The sequence below is a fragment of the Eulemur rufifrons genome, chromosome 15 (assembly GCF_041146395.1).
Source record: "Eulemur rufifrons isolate Redbay chromosome 15, OSU_ERuf_1, whole genome shotgun sequence".
Classification (NCBI taxonomy): Eukaryota; Metazoa; Chordata; class Mammalia; order Primates; family Lemuridae; genus Eulemur; species Eulemur rufifrons.
This window is the reverse complement of record NC_090997.1, coordinates 34,262,269-34,282,637: the sequence shown is the minus strand read 5'-3', so window position 1 is coordinate 34,282,637 and position 20,369 is coordinate 34,262,269. Positions and strand designations below refer to the sequence as shown.

Here is a 20,369-nt window from a genome sequence, read left to right as displayed (position 1 = left end):
ATGAGTGTGAACTTCGTGTGAGAGAGCTCAGGGATTCCTAGTTCAATCCTTTCCGTCTTGTGTGACCTCAGGCCTATTAATCTTGCTGTCTTGGAGTCCTCTCCTGTAAACAGGGGATAGAATCATTTTCCCCCCACAGGGCTATTGTGAGGATTGCATGAGATGATACATACAAAGCTCTTCGTCTGTCTTAGTGTGCCTGGTATCATGTCAACTCTCAACCTAAAAAAAGTTATTTTATATATATACCTCTTCACCTTTTCTAGATCAGTAAGTTGATACAAAGAAAGTTCAAGAATCTTAGCCAAGGTCATTTAGCTAGTAAATGGAGCCAAGAACCAAACTCCTATCTGTCTGCTTCCAGAGCACTTGCATTTCATTCCATGCTTCTCTTTTCATAAATCTTATCTAGTAGAAAGACTAGTAAACAGGGAAATAGGCAGTCAACAAAGGCTTAAAGTGAAATTCCAACAAGTATTGTTAAGAATGGAGAATATATATGGGACTTGCAAATGGCTGAAATGCAGGTAAAATTTAGCAAAATTCTTATAATTAATAGATTTTTATATTTTACATTGTCCCAATGGGACAGCAGACTGTGATAGAGAGGTGAACCTGTCTTGTCTGTGTGGGACCATTTCTGCCTGAATTTATATCCCATGTATATCATGTGCCAGATGTTTTATTGCCAACAGAGCAGCAAGACAAGGAGGAATTGGAATTTTGTGGTTCCATTATACTTGCCTATGTATACAAAATTCTAACCTCTCAAAGGAAACAAACATGTCAAGTGTAGAAGCATAAAGATCATTGAACTATGCCTGTTTTAACCATCAGTTCTGCCATTAACTTCACTTTGTCACCACTTATCTCTCAGGGGCCTCCAGGGAGGCACAGAGGTTACGAGTTTCCATACCTTCAAAATGAGGTGGATTGAACTGGAGAGTGTTAAGGATCCTTTCTAACTCCAAATTGCTGGAATTCTAAGTGGTACATTCTTCGTTCTGCATACTGGTTGAATGACAAAGCATCAGCAGGAGTGTTTTGGAAATGATTTTTTCTTAAATTAAGTGTTAAGACCATTCATTCATTCATTCATCAGTTCATTCAACAAACCTTTTTTGTTGCCTGTCTGCCAGGAGCCAAGCATTAGGGATAGAGAATTGAATAAAACAGAAAAGTTTTCTGCCCTCATGGAGCTTATGTTCTATTGGGGTAGGTTGATGTTAAACAAATCAATCAGTACAGAATGTAATGTTAGGTAGTGACGAGGGCCCTGAAGAACAGAGCAGTGAGTGGTGCTATCCCGAGCTGGGATGTCAGGGAAAGCTTGGAGGAGATGATGTTTGAGCTGAGACCTAATTAAGTGAAGGGGTGGCCATGAGCATATCTGAGGGGAAAAGGTACCAGGCAAAAAATGTAAAGACTTTGGGTGGAAGCACGGTTGGCGCATTCAAAGGAGGCAAGGAGTTGAGTTAGCTAGAGTGGCGTGAGGGAAGGGAGAGTGGGTTCTGGCCAGATCACTGAGGCCTTGGGAATAGCTTGAGACATCTTTCTAAGTGTGACAGTAGCCAGGGAAAGTTTTGGGTAGAGTGCAAGATTAGACCTGTATTTTATGAGATCATTTTGGTTGCCTTTGGGAAACAGATCAGGGGTGGGCTGGATGCCAGAGAGGAAGCTGGAAGGCCAGTTAAGAAGCCACTGCCATGGTCTGGACAAGAGGTGAGAGCAGCTCTACAAACAATAAGGTTAAAGGGGTTAGATGGGTGGCACATTGTGAAGGTGGAGAGGCCATGACTTGCTGCATGAGTGACTGTGGAATGTGAGACAAACAAGGGAGTCTAAGGCTGCCTTCAGTGTTGTTGGTCTGAGCAAGTGGGTGAATGAAGTGCCATTTACTGAGATGGGGTAATACTGCTGGGGCTATGTGAGTAATGAGCACTATTTGAGGGACAAAGCTGCCAGTTCAATTCTGGCCCTGTTATTTATATTTTTAGAGATGGGGTCTGGCTTTGTGGCCCAGGCTGGAGAGCACTGGTGCAATCACAGCTCACTGCAGCCTTCAACTTGTGGGCTCAAGTGATCCTCCTGCCTCAGCCTCCTAAGTAGCTGGGAATTCAATAAGCCACTGTGCCCAGATTGGCTGTGTTAATGTTGAGATGCCCAGCAGTCATCTGTAGACAATGAGTGAGGCTGGAGTTCGTGGGAGTGGTCAGCGAGGCAGAGTCAGGCAATAGATTTTTTTTTTTATGCTACAGAACTAATGCCCTCCGGTATCAGTAACCTACTGAAACAATTGCTTCACAGTGTGATCACAAATGTTTAGTTTCAAGTGTGTGTTACAGATTGAAGGATGTAAGGAAGCTGTGTTTCTGTATTTATAAAACAGGAAAGAAGCATTTGTCCCCTGAGAGCCATCATGAATGAGTAGGAAGCAAACACATCCTATTTAAGGTACACTATAGTATCTTGAGTAAATTACCTAGGTGTAATTCCATCAGTCCTCAAAAATCAAAGGGATAAAAAGTCATGTGTAATTTTGGATGATTCAGAACATGGTTTAGGGCAATGACATGGCAGCTTTATATTATGTTCTTTTATATAGAAAGTACAAGACAGGTTTTAGAGGCAGGAATTTTGCACTTTGATACCCTCCGATGTTTAAAATTTTCTTCTAGCACCTATTTTCACACATACCCAATGACAAAACTGCAGTTTCGATTCCTAAATAGAGCCCCATCCCAGTATTTGACAGCAGATCTAAAAACAGATTTGGATTCCCACAAATAAATGATCAAAGTTGAAACTTCTACTGGAAATCCCCTAACGTTCTATTAATATGATGAAATCCAATGCGTGGATATCTCATTCGGGGTCATAACCTGAATGTTTACACACCAACAGGCAAACAATGTCATTACAGGTTTAAATTTACAGAGTAAAAACACAATACCTAACTTTCAGTACTCCCGTTTTGCACTTATTTCAAGCAGTTGAATGATACCGACTCTCTCTCTGCATCTTGGCAGCCAGTCATGTTTGGTAGTGTTGGGATATTTTTCTTGGAGAAACTTGATACTTATTGTCAGATGACATGCAGGTTATGATTAATCATCATCTACTACTAAAAGTTTTTGAAAGGATATCTTCAGGAAGTTCTTTGAATAGACTGTGCTATTTGGATTTTGAAATGGAGATGCCACGTAAGCTCAAATGTCACTAAGCAAAGGACACCTATGGATGGAAATTCATTCCAGGTATTATCTGGGAAAATTGAAAATTACCTGGTTCACCTGGCTCTCTTAATCTTTTTCAAAACACAATTTCTTATTTTTGGAAATAAGAAATGGATACAGTTTAGGCACTTGCTAATCCTTAGGGATAAACACTGGGGTGTGAAAATGGACTTTTCGTTTTGTGAAGAATGAAAAGATAGGGCTTTAAAGGAGTGAATTTGAGTAAATACAAACCATAAATAAATATCTGACACTGATTATAATTTTGAAAATTCTACTTGCTGCCACGTGCAGATCTATTATATCTATCTATCTATATTTTTTAGTGGAATTATTAACCAAATAGGTCACATTTAATTGTGCATCTAATTCCCATCTTTATAAAACCCTTGCCAATATTTGCCCTCATTGGTACTAAAGGGCAGTTTTTAGAACTTTCTAATTTCATATTTGCTTTCTGTATTACCTTTTGTGAACCCTACAAAGTGTGCTGCTGTTCTTATCTGTGCTCAAAAGGAAAGAAACACTGTCCCAGAGAGGCTTGTACAAGATAGTGCAATAAATTACTTCCAGAGACAGGATTAGAATTCATGGTAACTAACTCCTGAAGCTGCAGTTCAGGCTGTGAAACACTTTGTCTTATAACAAATCCTAAAGCTATGAGGAAAAATCCTACTTTGGACTTACTTTCTTTTCATTATCAATTCCTTTCCTACAGTCATGAACTTTTTGAATAAGACACGCTCTGTTTAAAGGAGAACAAAAACAAGGCTTATTGAAAACATGTGATGATACAACCTAGGAATCCTTTATAGAGAAGCTGGAGACAGTCTAGTGAAGTTCAATACCATTCAGAAGCTGGACATTTTCCGATTAACTAAATATGGAAAAGTATCAAGAAAACATAATTCAAAAGCAGTTTCAGATGTGCACATTTTGACATTATGACCAGTAAATGCTCCAGAAAACCACAGAAACTTGATAAGAGATGGATTCTTAAGTCGCAGGATGGCAAATGTCCTAAGGATTAGCTACAGTACTTTGATCTCCAAATTCCAAGCACAGATTTGGAGTCTGTGGTAGGGGCTAAAATCAAATATTTAAAACATTTTGCAAAAGGCAGAAGTAAAAAAAAAAAAAAAACTGAGTAAAAGGCAGTTTGGGAGTGGACAAGGCTCCTGTAAAAAAGCCTACAATTACAAGCATGCAAAATAAGCACTTTATTAAAGAATATAATCACATTCACATGACCAAATTGAAGTACAGAGTTGAAGACATTAGACAAAAAAGTAGGCAAAAATTATTCTTTTGAAAACTTATGATAACTGAGGTAAAAAGTGCTATTTTTTACCTTGCAATTTTTGGATAATTGCCATAATTTTTTTCTTCATTTGCTCATATTGAACATATCATTTTTACCTTGTGTGTGTAGGGGCTGCAATGGTGGCAGGGGTGTTGGTGATGAAGTTCCTCACGGGAATATTTACCACCTTGCAATTTTTTGAATTTTTTATTTATCCAATCCACATTCATTGTGGCCAGAAACTTCTAGAATCTGAGTATATAATAGCAAAGGGTATGGATGAGGTGTGGATGGTGTAGAAAATAGAGATGCCTTCTGTCCACACCAGGCTGAATAAGCTATTTGTCTAGAAGACACTGAATCTAGAAACCACAGTCAAGGGTGATGAATGTTATGATAGGAGAAATATAAAGAGCACAATTTCAGGGACAGTTAACTTAGCTAAGGGGCCAGGGAAGCCCCCTTGGGAGAAATGTAGATTAAGCCATAATTAACAACCAGTCTAAAACAAAGCTTCAAACCCCCTTTAATTAGCCCAATATCCTTTAGGTACCATGTACACCATTCCTGAAATTATTTTTTATATCCAGAAGTTCTAGATTCAAAAAGTACCTGGATTGTTTCTTATCCCTTTCTCTCTCCTTTTAAAATAAAACTTATTCTTATTTATAATACAGATTCTCAAATTCTAGGAATACAATATTGATGACGATATTTCGAGAAAAAATAATCAACAAAAATATACAAAGAGGTTTGATTAGATATTTTTTCTGATTGTATTTATCTATTGTAGAACTGAACAGAGATTACACTGAATGCATTTTTATGATGAGTTTACTACCACTAATAGTTATGAAGTGATGATTACATGCCAGGCACTAAGCTAAGCACTTCACATGCATCACCTCATTTTATCTTCTTAAACAATCCTTTGAAAAGGTACAATTAAAGTTCTAAGTTTAAAATTAAGGAAATTTACTTAATATCTTGTGATATAGGAAAAAAATTAAAAAAAGAAAAAATTAAGAAAATATATGGAGGGGAAATTAAGGCAAATCACAAAACATCTTTTAGAGTAGGGCTTTAAGAGAATTAAAAATGCCATTCTATGTTACTTCAGCCTAGAACTGAGGGCATTCACATGAAAATCCTATGGTAAGTTATCTTTGGCATTGTCCCTCTTTGCAATGACAAAAGTGACTAGAGTGTGAGATTCTGCACAACTGTACAGCATATGAACCAATCAACTCACCCCAATATTGCTATGCAAAAATAATGATAATAGTCAATATTTAAACTGTGCTTACTCTGTGCCAGGTAATAGTTCTTTTTATTTAGTTTTGAACAGTTAATACATTTAGATGGTCTAAACCGCAAAATGATATAAAGAGGTAAATGATGAGAAATCTTGCATTTACCCCCTGCTTCCATTCATTTTGTCCCCAATCACTATCTTTGGGTAAACTTACTGTTCTTTTCCCACTTTTTTATCTTTCCAATTTTTAAAATATAAATATAAGCAATATGAATATACATTCTTTCTTACACAAAAAGTAATAAAAAGTGTGTGATAAAACTGCAGATTTTTGTCAATCTGAAAAGTGAGAAAATGTTATCATTTGCATTTCTTTTTTATGAGTGAGACTGAGTATGTTTAAGAGGCATGTATGTATTTCTTATTCTGTGACCTATCCATTTCCCGTCTTTTATATTCCATTGGGTTGTTGTATTTTTCTTGATTTCTAGAGCTCCTTATATTTTAAGGTGATTAGCTCTTTGTCTCTGATAGAGTTGTAAATATTTTTTAACATTTGTCTTTTGACTCTATTCATTGTTTTGTTTTGTGTATTATGTAATATTCTTTGATTTTATGTGGCCTGATTTATAAATATTTTCTTCTAGACTTCTGTGCTTTTCATTATAGTTAGAAAGTCCTTCCTGGTTCCAAGGTTAGAGAGAATTTACCCATTTCTGCTTCCCAGTATTTTATGGTCTTATTTTAACTTTCTGCATTATTTGGCATCTATCTTGGAATACGGTAAGATAGATATGGATTCAATTTTATCTATTTCCAAATAAGTGATGAGTTGTTCCCACATTGCTTATAATCAGAATGAGGATGAAGTTGAAATTCATGAATTTGGCTATGTGGGGTTCTTACTAACTTTTGAGAAAATGATTTTTTTGTTGGTTATGATGGAAGAAGACTCACTGGGAGACATTAAAGAGGGTTTTGGAGGAAAAGCAGAGTCTTAGAGAATAGTTTTAAGAATAGGGTATTTTTGAGAGGGGTTATATTAAGAACAACAAAAGATCTCTTTTTAGTCACATTAGAACCATGAATATTGGACCCAACTCGCTATAAAGTACCATTGGGCCTTGGTGGCAATTTAATACATTTTATTCCATTGGAGTAGTACTTTGAGACACTAACTAATGTGATTATGTGTATGCTTTAGCAGGCAAGAATAATTAGTATTGGTCTCAGTAAACTTTGCTTGAATAAGGACTTTCTACAAAGTAAAGTTGTATTGAAGTAATGGTCCTTCAGGAATTTGTACAGTATTGCTTTTTTACATTAATTGGTCTCTTAACACCTCATCTACATAAACATCAAATTTACATTCATTTATCAGAGCATGAAGGACTGCTTCTTAATGGGCTATATTTTCATTTGCTTCTTGACGCAAGTGGTGAAATATGAATTTCAGCAACTTCTGCTTATTAAAATAATTTTCATAGAAAAATAAAAGCAGAAACATACATTTTCTATGAAAATAAAAATGTCATTTAAGTCAGCATAGATCCAATTCACTCCCATGAAACATTCTTGGCATTTCCGTATTTTAAAAGGAATGGGCACACTCTGGGAAACAGTTTGGCAGTTTCTGACAAAGTTAAACAAACACTTACCATATGACCCACTGATTCCATTCCTGGATATTTACCCTAGATAAATAAAAACTTATGTTCATTCAAAAACCTGTACATGAATTGACATAGCAGCTTTATTTGTAATAGCCCAAATCTAGAAACAACTCAAATGACCTTTAACAGGTAAATAGATAAATAAATGAGCAAATTGTGGCATATCCACATAATGGAATAGTATTTAGCAATAAAAAGGAACAAACTATTGATGCATGTGACAACTTGGATGGATCTCACGAGCATCATATTGGGCTGGGTGTGGTGGCTCACACCCATAATCCTAGCACCCTGGGAGGCTAAGGCGGGAGGATGGCTTGAGCTCAGGAGTTTGAGACAAGCCTGAGCGAGAGCAAGACCCTGTCTCTACTAAAAATAGAAAAAGATAGAAAAAATTATCTGGGTGTGGTAGTCCCAGCTACTCGGGAGGCTGAGGCAGGAAGATTGCTTGAGCTTAGGAGTTTGAGGTTGCTGTGAGCTATGATGATGCCGCTGCACTCTAGCTGGGGTGACACTGTCTCAAAAAAAAAAAAAAAAAAAAAAAAGCACCATGCTAAGTGGAAAAAAGCCAATTTCCAAAGACTACTACTATGATTTCATTTATATAACATTCTAAAAACAACAAAATTATAGTGATAGAGAACAGATTAGTACTTCCCAAGGGCTAGGATTGGGGGAGGAAATACCTGTAAAGAGATGACACAAAGCATAGCATCCCAAGTTTCTTTAGGGTAATAGAGAAGTTCTGTATCTTGATTGTGTGGTGGTTAAATGCTTCCATACATGTGATCAAATTTCATAATAATATATATAAAAAATTTGAGTGCATGTAAAAACCAGTAAAATCTTAATAAGGTCTGTAGTTCAGTTAATAGTATGTATTCATATCAGCTTCTGGTTTTGACTATTGCATTATGTTTAGGTAAGATGTTATTAGAGGAGGCTGGGTGAAGGGTACATACAAACATGGGAACTCTGTGCTATTTTATCACTTCTAAGTAAGTCTAAAATTATTTCAAAATAAAAAATTGGAAAAAAATCTTAGAAAGATGACTATTAGAAGAAAGAATTGCATCGTTTATGACACTGACATCCATTTTCTTTTAGACTTTAGATAATGTCTCATGGTGGGGAGGGGGATTTGGGAGTAGGAAGCAGACCTCATCACATGGTTTATTTAATTTGTTCCTGTGCTGCACATGAATGGTGCAGAGAGATAATGGGGTGTCATGGAAAGAACTCAAGACTTGATGTGAGCAAATTCCACCCCACCTTTGGCTTATATGCTGTGTGACCCTTGACAAGGCTGTTAATCTAAATCTCAGTTTTTTAATATATAAAATGGGGGTTATAATCTCTTCCAACTTTAGTAAGATTGTATGGAGGTCATATCAGGTCATAAATATGACTTACAATTTTTGTTTTTGAGACACGGTCTCACTGTGTCACCCGGGCTAGAGTGCAGTGGTGTCATGATAGCTCACAGCAACCTCACATTTCTGGGCTCAAGTGATCCTCCTGCCTCAGCCTCCTGAGTAGCTGGAACTACAGGTGCATACTACCATGCTCTGCTAATGACTTACAATTTAATCCATGGAATTTTATTCCTGTTGATATAACACCAGGAAGCCCAAATCCTGACTGCCTGTTATTCTCAGCTTCAAGGGAAGATTTCTTATTTAAATATAGAGCTCTTCAACTATTGTCCCTTCTTTAATGTGTATTTAGGAAACAGACAATGGATGGACTAACACATACACAGCCATGGTGAATTAGAGGAAAAGTCATCAAAAGCCAAAAAATGAAGCAAAATCATACTCATCTTTTATTTCAGGGAAGGCTGAATTGAGCATTTAACTCAATGTACTTCTTTCTTTTAACCCAGAAGGGGTGAGGAGGGAAATTCCACACTTTTCCTCCCATGATGTGTTTTTTTTTTTTTTTTAATCAGGTTTATTTATGACCAAAAAAGATGGTTCTGCATCATTTGCAAGTGAGGCCTTTACTTAAGTTTCAAAGTGAGGAAAGTAAAGAAGTCTTTTGCCAATTCTGGCCAGTGGAATTAGTATCATCTCTTTCATGTCATCAGACACTACCTAGAACATGCTGAAAATCTGGATCCTGAAAAGAAAGTTGCTAATCTATGTAACACGGTCTCCCATCAGTCTGTTAATAAATTCATTTTTCCTGCTCCCTCATTATTCTTCCATGTGTAGATTAAACAGATTATACTGTAATTAAGTTTGACTCTGACAAGAGGCAGTGATTTAGAGCAAGGAGCTATGGGGAGGCCAGCATGCTATTCCTAGCCTCACTGTTGACTTGCGAGCTGAGGACAAAGTACCCCCACTTCAAGATGCCTCAATTTTTCCGTCTATAGAGTGAGATAAACAATGTCTCAGAGGGACATAGTGCTGCTTTATGAGCTCTATATTCTAATTGAGCTCCAAATTTCTTTATAGAAAGGTGCTCTTTGAAGAATTAAAGATGTATTTATATTGTTGTTGTGACTCTTAATAGAAATGAAGATTTAAAATCCAATTTTAAAAGCCTCCTACTGCATAGTGCATTATCCACGTTCTTAAATACTGCAATCAGCTGTGCACTGAGTCGCTCTGTGGTATTTATTAAAAACTGAAAAAAAAAAAAGGCACTGCAAAGACGTACTGCAGAACATTTTCAAAGCCATGTGCAGCCGTTTAACTGCAGGACTTCCACTGAAGTTAATGGGACTCACACTGGCAAATTCTAAGCACCACTTTGAAAATTTACCCCATAGCGACAGTTTAATGCTTCTTATAGATCATAAGCTTTCAGATAACATCTCAAGGGAAAAATGGACAATTTTTCAAAAGAAATAAACAACCTTTAATGAAATAATTCTGTATTGTAATCATCATAGCTAAGAGTATGGAACAGAGTCCTTTGGTAAGAAGGCTCTTAGGAATTGCTTATTGGTGATAGTTATCAATGGGCTATTAAAAAGTTTCTGTTGCATTCTATTATAATTCCAGTTGCTCATAGATCATAACACATTTTCTTTTTTTTTTTTTTTTTTTTTTTTTTTGAGACAGAGTCTCACTTTGTTGCCCAGGCTAGAGTGAGTGCCGTGGCATCAGCCTAGCTCACAGCAACCTCAAACTCCTGGGCTTAAGCGATCCTCCTGCCTCAGCCTCCCGAGTAGCTGGGACTACAGGCATGCGCCACTATGCCCGGCTAATTTTTTTCTATATATATATTTTTAGTTGTCCATATAATTTCTTTCTTTTTTTTTTTTTTTTTTGAGACAGAGTCTCACTCTGTTGCCCAGGCTAGAGTGAGTGCCGTGGCGTTAGCCTAGCTCACAGCAACCTCAAACTCCTGAGCTCAAGCGATCCTCCTGTCTCAGCCTCCTGAGTAGCTGGGACTACAGGCATGCACCACCATGCCCGGCTAATTTTTTTTTTCTATATATATTTTTAGCTGTCCATATAATTTCTTTCTATTTTTAGTAGAGATGGGGTCTCGCTCTTGCTCAGGCTGGTCTCGAACTCCTGACCTTGAGCGATCCACCCGCCTCGGCCTCCCGGAGTGCTAGGATTACAGGCGTGAGCCACCGTGCCCGGCCATTCTTTTTAAATTTGAAATTTCATGTTTCTAAGGGCAAAAATGTAGAAAGTCAGAGGATTATTTCCTTATGAAGTTATGTCTATATTTTTTGGAATGGGTAATAATTTGTATATTGCTCATATGAAGTTTAACCAGGTATAGATGACCAAAAAACCCAGGGCCATACTTTATGTTGCCTGGCTAATATTGTTGATTTTAACCCAAACAGTATTCACATTAGGCCTGCCAACAGCCTACTGGACTTATGTTTGGTGGCCTGTCTCTAAGCTGCCTTGATTCAGGACAGCGTGGTTTAAGTGGCCCTCAGGGTGTAACCTCTTCCCATCTCCCCTACCACTTCCTACTCTTCTCCCCACTGCTCAGTGAGCTCCAGCCACAGTATCTTATGTCTCCTCCTTGTTCAAACCAAGCTCGTCGGGTCTCACAATCTTTGCAATTACTATTCGCTGGCCCGGAAAGATCTGTGCTTAACTCTTCTCTTGGCTTGCTCCCTTTTAATATTCAGGTCAACTGAAGTGTCTAAAACTTAGAAAGACTTTCTCAGGCCACCCAATCTAAGGTAGTCCCCCACTTTCTCTGTTTTGTTTTCTTCATTATACTTATCTCTAGCTGATGTTATCTTGTTTTCAAAAATATATTAGTGTATTATTTTTCTCTGTCCACTGGAATTTTAGCTCTACAGAAGGAAGACTTTGTTCATTTGGTGCAATACAGCCTCCCCATGATATGGTAGAAATTGTGTAAGTGTTTGTTGCACAACTCAAAGATAAGCTCAAAACCTGGGGGGTTGGTGGTGATCTTTTGCTCCTTTGTCTCATGCAATCAGTCAAGATATTCTATAGCCTTCTTTCCATGGCTACTTCAATTTCCATCACCTTTGCTCTGTATCACCATAATTAGTATTCCTCCTTTCCATTTTGCCCTACTTTAAGGGCACAGGAGACTGTATTCCTATAGGCAGGGACCATGTTTTATTAATCTTTGTATCCTTTGCACCTAAGATTGTGTTTGGCACATAAGTACTCTGTGAATGAATTTTCTTACATAACATGATAGTACAGAATATTAGAACAATATATCATAGTGTTCTACTAAAGTTTATAGAAGGAGTGGGAAATAGTCTTTAGTTATTCATTTTCCTCTAAGGGGCATTCTCTAAATGGTCAAATCATATCAGCTAATCTGATAAGTTTGTGTAGCAGGTCAACAATTACCTAAACAATTTTCTAAATTACCAAGAGTCTATTAATGTTAACAAACATATGAAGGCATTCCTGGGAGTAACATTACTTATCCTGAAGATGTCTCCAATTTGGAAACACCCAGGGAACCTCATGAAAACATTCCTCAAGAGTGCATGCAATTTGATACAAGGCAAATAAGTCTTTTGGACCCAAATTTCCCCTTCAGGTTAGAGAGCAGCAACAGGTAATCTGATTTAGTTGATATAATTAAGGCTGATACTGCAATTAATGTTCTGTAAAGTCTGGCTTCTCATGCAAAGATCTTGAATTACTAATGAACACGAAAGTATCATGTTCTTTGTTTATAAGTTGATGACAATAGACATGGTCCAATTAAATTTAATTTTAAAATGCTAATAAACAATAGGCATAATTTTCACAGTTGGGTAGGTATATTTTTCTACAGTAAAATCATGAGAAATAAACCCTGGTTCTTTCACCTATCCTCTTTATAACTTTGGGCAAGTTTCTTAAGTCTTGTCTTATTTCCTCATCTATAAAACAGGATATTATAGTACTTATGTAGGATTAAATAAGACAATATTTATAAAGTGCTTAGAGCAGTACCTAGCATATGGTAGTTCCCAATAAATATCAGCTATTATTAACTAAAGGGATTGAAATGTTTTTAATTGTCCTCAGATGGTCCAGTTAATCCAATGGAAGGAATGTGTGCTGAAGGAGTGTGAACACTTAGAAGTAAAGAGAAGTCCCAGAAGAGTATATGACTGACAGGAAATAGCCTGAGACAATATAATTTCTACTCAGGGAGAAAAGAGATTGGAAGGTATAGAAAAATGGTGCCATACAAGAGCAGGGCTCTCAGAACAAAAGATGGAGAAAGCAGAGAAGAAGAAAAATGATGTCTTAAATCAGTTTAGAAGCGAGTGGCAGTTTTGGGAGTTTGTGATCTAACTTTGAAACACACTAGCAGGTTAAGTCGCCTTTCAATAAGATGAACTCACAGATACATTAGAGCAGCTTCAACCAAGTGGTTGATTTTAATAAAGGCTTCAATTTTGTTTTAGCCATGTAAGAAGCTGGTTGTATTTTCTAATAAAAATATACTTGTTGGCATTTTCCTGAGGAACTTTAATCTTATTTCAAAGACATGTATACTCAGTTCATGGGGGAAACATCTGTACTGTGGTTCTTTTGTCCTCTTGTGGAAATATTACACTGAAGGGGAGGGGAAACTGTTAAAATAGCAATAAGAAATCAACTTACATTTAGCATCAAATACAGATCCAAGATTAATAACAGGCTGGTATTTTCTGCTTCACTGAGAGTCACTGCAAGACTGAAAAATATGGCCATGTTATATGTGTCTTTAGAAAGAGTTACCGAGGAATCTAAAAAAGCCACTGTTAGAAGTAATTTGTTGGCTTCCTGACACATCAAGCTCATTATTATGATCTGAATATCAGCCTTTGGTGCTATTTGCAATTTTTGGGTAGGTCATTAAGGAAGTCTAGAAAAAGAGTAATTATGAAATCAGTCTTTGAGGTTATTCACACATTCTTAATGCTGACGTTATTGGGTGAGTAATTTGTGTTTGAATGTACAGAAATCATAAAGCAGCCAGCCCAGGTAAATGAAGGGAAGCTGGGGTAGTCATCCCAAAATATACTCGACTTTCCAAATGCAAGGATTATTGACCACGGCTGTAGACATGTTATTATGACAGAGTCTTAGGGGAGAGATATAAATTGAACACATAGGTGTGAGGAAAAATTTTATATTCTAGGTAAGATTTTACCAATTTTCCAAGAAAACTCTTGAAATCAAGCAGAGATAAATCAATACACGGTATCAATGAAAGAAAGTACCCAATTAAAAAAAATCAAATAGATGTTTTTTCTTCCCTTAGGTTACAGTTGTTTAAAATATGTTTTCCAAACACAAGTATACAATGATTTTATGATTTCTCAAAGAACTAGTAGACCTACTCTTTGATCCAGCAACCCCACTACTAGGTATTTATCCAAAGGAAATGAGTTATTCTATCAAAAGGACACCTGCACTGGAATGTTTGTTGCAGCATAATTCACAATTGCAAAGATGTAGAATCAACGCAAGTGCCCAACAATTCATGAGTGGATTAGCAAAATGTGTTATATGTATACCATGGAATACTACTCAGCCATAAAAAGGATGAATTAATGCCTTTTGCAGCAATTTGGAAGGAACTGGAGATCATTATCCTAAGCGAAGTATCTCAAGAATGGAAAAATGAACACCACATGTACTCTCTAATAAACTGGATCTTAAATCAGTGAACTTTTGATATGCTCCTGGTTCTGGCTAGAGTGCAGGGGTAAAGGCAGGGGCAGTTCAGAAAGGGAGGTGCTGAAGTCTTTGGCAATTAGTCCGTGAGGTCTCCTTCAATAGGGCCTCTGTCAGTAGGGATCAGTACCATACGAGGCTTGCTAGCTGACCACTGCAGCAGCCTCAGTCTGTTTCCAATTGGAAAGAATAACACTGGTTATTTTTATTTATGGAAAGCATTTCCCACATTGAAGGCACAACCAGCCTACCACAATCTTTTCTATGTTCTTTTCTTGAATGCTTAAGACTTGTAAAAACATTTGGGTATTTGGCATGTTCAGAGTAATCAAATATTACAAATATATGGAGTCTTGAGAGGTCTTACCTACATTTCCAAACTCCCACTCAGAACAGTTGACAGTTGAGAGTGGACAGATGAGAGATGCTATTCTTTTTTTCATTTTTTTTCATATCAAATTAGGTTGAACAGAGGATTACAGGGTTTACTTTACCATTTTAACAATGACATCAAGCATTTTTATGGACCTGTTAAACTGGCCTACAAATAGTCTCAATAGTCACTTGGTATAGTCTGCTATCTTCGAGAAGGTGATGTTTGATTCCTCTGTGAAGGTTAAATTTTACTGATGTCATACTGATAAGCCACATTTGAACATGTTTCATTATTACATCAATTCAGCTGGAGCACGGATCAAACATACACATTTAACAAAAGACTGAAACAAATGTATAGTTATTCTAATTGTAAGTACAAATCTAGTTTTTGTTCTAATGAGGAGTCATCATATATTTATTCATGAAATTTTCTTCCAAAGCAATTAATTTTCTAGAGGTAAAATATCCAAATCAAGAAAAGGCCTCAACACTTAACAAAATTGCGATTATACCTAAGCCATGTCATACTAAATTTGTAAGGCCACTATTGATAGGTACAGAGGCAAGTAAGATTACAGATAACATAACATAATGGCATTTTTAGAACCACATGTTATATCAAGACCTGCAAGGATCTGAGACAGGAAGAGAAAGTTTAAAGGACTAAGATGTGCTGATGTATCCGTAGTTGAAAACGGCTATCAAAAGGCAGCAGGCATCTGGGAAAGAACTTTCTTTTTAGCTTGGAGGCCAGAGTTATGTTGGCATTGCCTCTGGAATTGGAACAAAACCAATTTTTAATTGGTTTTAAAATCTGAAATGAAACATTCCTGCAGTCATCCATGAACCAACCTTATCCTGTAGAAGTTGAGTGAATCTTGGCCAACCATCTGCCTTATGAATTGTTTTGTTTGGGCCCCTTATGGGACAGAAAGTACTTGTTGTGCAGTAGTTTCATATCAAGTTACAGTCCTTCATAATGTTGCTTGAGGAGAGAATTCAGACAGAGAAAAAAGTCTCCAGAGAGAAAAATCAAATGCCTTTATTAACATGCCTTGGGGCTAGAAGGACCTGCAAGGCTGGGAGTTACTACCTACTTTCCTCCGCACCTTAGCATAACAGCTTCAGAAAAGAAGTAAAGCCTATTTTTGGAGAAGAGAGACAGCTGGACAAATAGATTGCATTAGTGAAGGCCAAGCAAGGTATTGTAAGATTGATTTAACTTAGAATTTTATTAGATTCACCATTGTAACACCAGTGTCTTACACACAGCCAAATTTCCATTAATTCTGGTTGAATGAGTGGAGACTTTTTGAAATGTGCATACTATGAAACACGCATGGAATCAAAGATTCTTCTTAACAGTGCCCATGGATGGGGAGACACTTTCCTCCTTGAATCCACTTTGCCCTCACCACAGGGAAACAGGAGTAAGGGGGGAAACAGGAGTAAGGGAGGAAACAGATTACTCAACAATTCCCGACCCCTAAAGCACAATGGAAAACCCATTGTAGATGAAGAAGATCATCTAAACTACCTTGTAAATTTAAAACCCACTTTCTCAGCTTGGAAATAATTGAAATAAGTAAGCTTCATCAAGAACTTCCAGTATTTGGGTTTGAATGACTGCCTAAGAAGTGAGAAGGACAAAAGGGCAAGAAAACCAAATTTAGCTGTCAAATAATAATAATTAATAACAGCTTTTATATAGAAAGTTTTCAATTTTGTGAGAATACTTTAAAATATGTTACTGGGAGAGGGCAGAGATTAACTCCCGAATGCCCATTGGCATCTTCATTAAGAAGTATAATTTCAAGCTGGAACCCAGGTGAAGGGACTCCCTCAGACACCATAGCAGCTAGGGAGGTATGTGCTATTTATTTGGGGATTGTAGAGTGGTGTTGGGAGACTCATATTTCAGAGTGTAGAACATGTTTTTAGGCCTAAAGTTATCAATGCATTAAGTAAACCATATTCTTAATAATTCCTGAAGCATGCTAAATACATTGCCATCCATTCCAGCTGATCAAGAGCATGACCTGGTGTTATGTTGCAGAGCAAAAGGAGTCTTTTATATTTGCTGAAATCAATACTTCCCCAAATCAGGGCAACACAGGTGAACCATATATTTCAGTGTAACTTAATTGATAGAACTGGGTGTTTTAGAGTCAGATCACCTGGCTCAAATCCCAGCTCTATTGCTTACTACCTGTATGACTTCCAGCAACTTACTTTGCCTCTCTTTGCCTCGGTTTCTTCATCTGTAAAATAGGGATAATAAAATATCTATCTCATAGTGTTGTGGTGAAGATTAAATGAGTCAACGTTTTTAAACCCCAAGAGTGCCTGGTCCATGGTAAGTACTCCATGGATGTTACCTTTCAATATTAATCAAATGTTGCAATATGAGAGACAGAGGGTGTAGTGTCACCAGTCCAGGTACCTGAGACTTTGATATTCACCTATAACACAGAAGGGCTTTCGGGCAAACCTCAATCTTCCTTGCCATCCTCTATACCGACAACAGCAACCCGCAGACCAGATTCGAATGATGAACTCCAAACCAAAGACGACAATCATCACGAACTCCTAAAATATCAGATAAGACGTGTCAGAGAGAAGCATTATGGAGGAAACCACAGCAAGCAGCTCTATGAATATTTTTGGACATTTAGGCATTTTATCTAGAACATCTAGTTGTTAACGTCTGAAGTTAAGAACATCTCCTCTTCTCCAAATCAAACTAAACCTGGAAAACATCCGAACCTCATGTTGATTCTCTAGGAATCATGGAATGCTATTCCTTTTCAAGTCACTAACACTTTGCAAATTTAGGAGTCAGTTTCAATACTAAATGCGCAGGATGCATAATGGATCTGTCCCATCCGGAATTTATAGCGTTACTGACTTTAGCTACATGTGAAGTATCTGAAATGAAATAGCACGGATCCTGAAATATAATGGCAAGTTTTACAGAAAACAGAGCTTGATTTTGCTGCAAGGAGTGACATAATCCCTAAACCTTTAAGAGTTGTTCTCGGAGAGAAAGAAATAAATATTTAGAAATATACTGAGTTCTTTTGTTACAGTGTCAAAAATCTTCTTATAAATGAGTAAGTTTAAGTAGCATTACTGTGTATGGCACATATATCGTTTGCCAGAGATGAGACCCTGAATCCTCCAGATCCAAAGCTTGTTAATTATATGCTGCCCTTTGGCGAGAGCTGCTAGAAAACAACACCTGCTCCAGCAAAATGACTTCGAGATTATTTAGGAAGAGTTGTGAGTTAACCCTGGGGAAAGGCCAGCTAAAGTGGCTCATTAAACAGTCAGTCACAGAATGAAAAACCAAATGGAATTTGTAAAAGGAAAGCATCTCTGGAGCAAGCTTAGTGCATCACCTTGCTGTCCCCAGAGAGACAGGCACTGCATTTATGAAAATTGATTTTCCTTTAAAAAATAATTCCCTTTCTTGTTTTTAAACAAGAGTTGACCCAAGATTTACAATTTATAACAATATTTATTAATATTTATTATAATTGCTTAATTATAAAAGTGATACATGGTCTTTACTAAAACTTTCAAACATCACTGAAATATAGAGCATAGAAAGTAAAAGTTCTAATCCATTCCCCACTCTCCCATCCCACTCCCAAGATAAAAACTGTTACCAAATTTACAAAAATGGCATTTTTGTTGCAAGTTTCGGGCAAATGTCTGTTTCTTATTTAGAGCGTGTGATGATATGCTGCACTTTTGAAATGCCTAGTAGTGATATATTATTCTATCCTTCTGTTATTTTGCACTAGATAATCCACAAATATTTCTCATGATGGGAAATAAATCCTCAATATCATCACTGTTCACTTACAGTGACTTGAAACTGCTTGCAGGATAAGTCTTCGAAGATGACTTTATGCACAGATAACAAAAACTAAGGTCAATATACATTCATTAATGATCTGAAGGTTTTGTTTAGTTTTGGCTTTGTTTTGGTTTTGAGTGTATATCTGGGTAGTTGAGTCTATTCATTTATTAAGGTGTTTAAGGTGCTAGATAATCTGTTTTTAATCTAACACATCTTTCCACATAGAGAAAGCATGGTGAGGCCTAAAATGCCCATGTAGCTGTGACTGTGCCCAACTTAGGTTTAATAGCAGGTCCAATTTTCTATCCCTGCCCCTAACTCCTGCTTGTGCTGTGAATTTTGACACTCTAATTGTGAAAGGTTGTTATGAAAGATACCCAAGAAAATCCCAAATGTAGCCAGAGCCCTCAGCCACTACCATGTAATGATTTTTCTTTTTCATGGAAACAGATGACACCAATGGATGTATGGACATTGTTTTTAAGTAAGGTATGCCAAGGTCACTACAGTATTTCTGTGTTCCAGTGAGACAGGATGAATTACACCTATAAATTCCTTACTCAAGGCCCATTGTTCAGAAATATTGCTTGCTGCTTCTTTTTTGTTTTGTTTTTAAAAGATGTTAGGAAAAAGATGAAAACAGAGTTTCAAAATTCATGAAGCAAAACTGATAGAACTGAAAGGAGAAATAGACAAATCCACAATTATATTTGGGGACTTTATTACCCCTTTCCCCAGAACTGCCAGAACAGAACTACTACAAAGCAAATTAGCAAGTATATAGACTATCTGAACGACACATTCAACTTTTAGGATCCAGTTGGCAGATACAGAACATTCCACCCAATAACAGCAGAATACACATTTTTTCCCAAGCATGCATGGAACATTTATCAAGATAGAACATATCTTATATCATAAACAAACTTCAAAAAGTTTGAAAGAATAAAATCACACAGAATGTGGTCTAGAACCACAATGGAATCAAACTAGAAATCAATAACAGAAAGATAAATCTCTAAATATGTGAAAATTAAACAACACATTTCTCAGTAATCCATTGGTCAAACAGAAAGTCTCAAAGAAAATTAAAACATACATAGAACTGAATGAAAACAAAACACCTCAAAATATGTGAGATGCAGTAAAGGCAGATCAGAGAGGAAAATTTATAGCACTAAGTACTTATATTAGAAATGAGGAAAGGCCTCAAATTAATAACTGAAGTTCCTACCTCAAGAAACTAGATAAAGAAGAGTAAAACCCAAAGAAAGCAGAAAGAAAGAAATCATATAGATAACAGCATAAATTAATGAAATTGAAAAGATGAAAACAATAGAGAAAATCCATGAAATAAAAAAGTGGTTCTTTGAAAAAAAAAAAATCAATAAAATTGATAAACCCCTGGCAAGCTGACAAAAATCACCAGTATCAGCCATTAATTGGGGATATCACTACAAATTCTGCAGCCATTAAAAAATGAGAGTGGGCTGTGCACAATGGCTCATGCCTGTAAT

General features: G+C 36.8%; 1 protein-coding gene across 5 annotated transcripts in view; it reads right to left on the bottom strand.

The window, feature by feature from the left end:
• KCNQ5 (potassium voltage-gated channel subfamily Q member 5) overlaps positions 1-20,369 on the bottom strand; it is a 508,163-nt gene that overhangs the window by 110,912 nt on the left and 376,882 nt on the right. For all 5 annotated transcript variants that reach the window (XM_069487726.1, XM_069487729.1, XM_069487730.1 and 2 more), the window contains exon 3: positions 17,447-17,573. In XM_069487726.1, the coding sequence (XP_069343827.1) occupies positions 17,447-17,573 (127 nt within the window). The remainder of the gene's footprint in view (positions 1-17,446; positions 17,574-20,369) is intronic.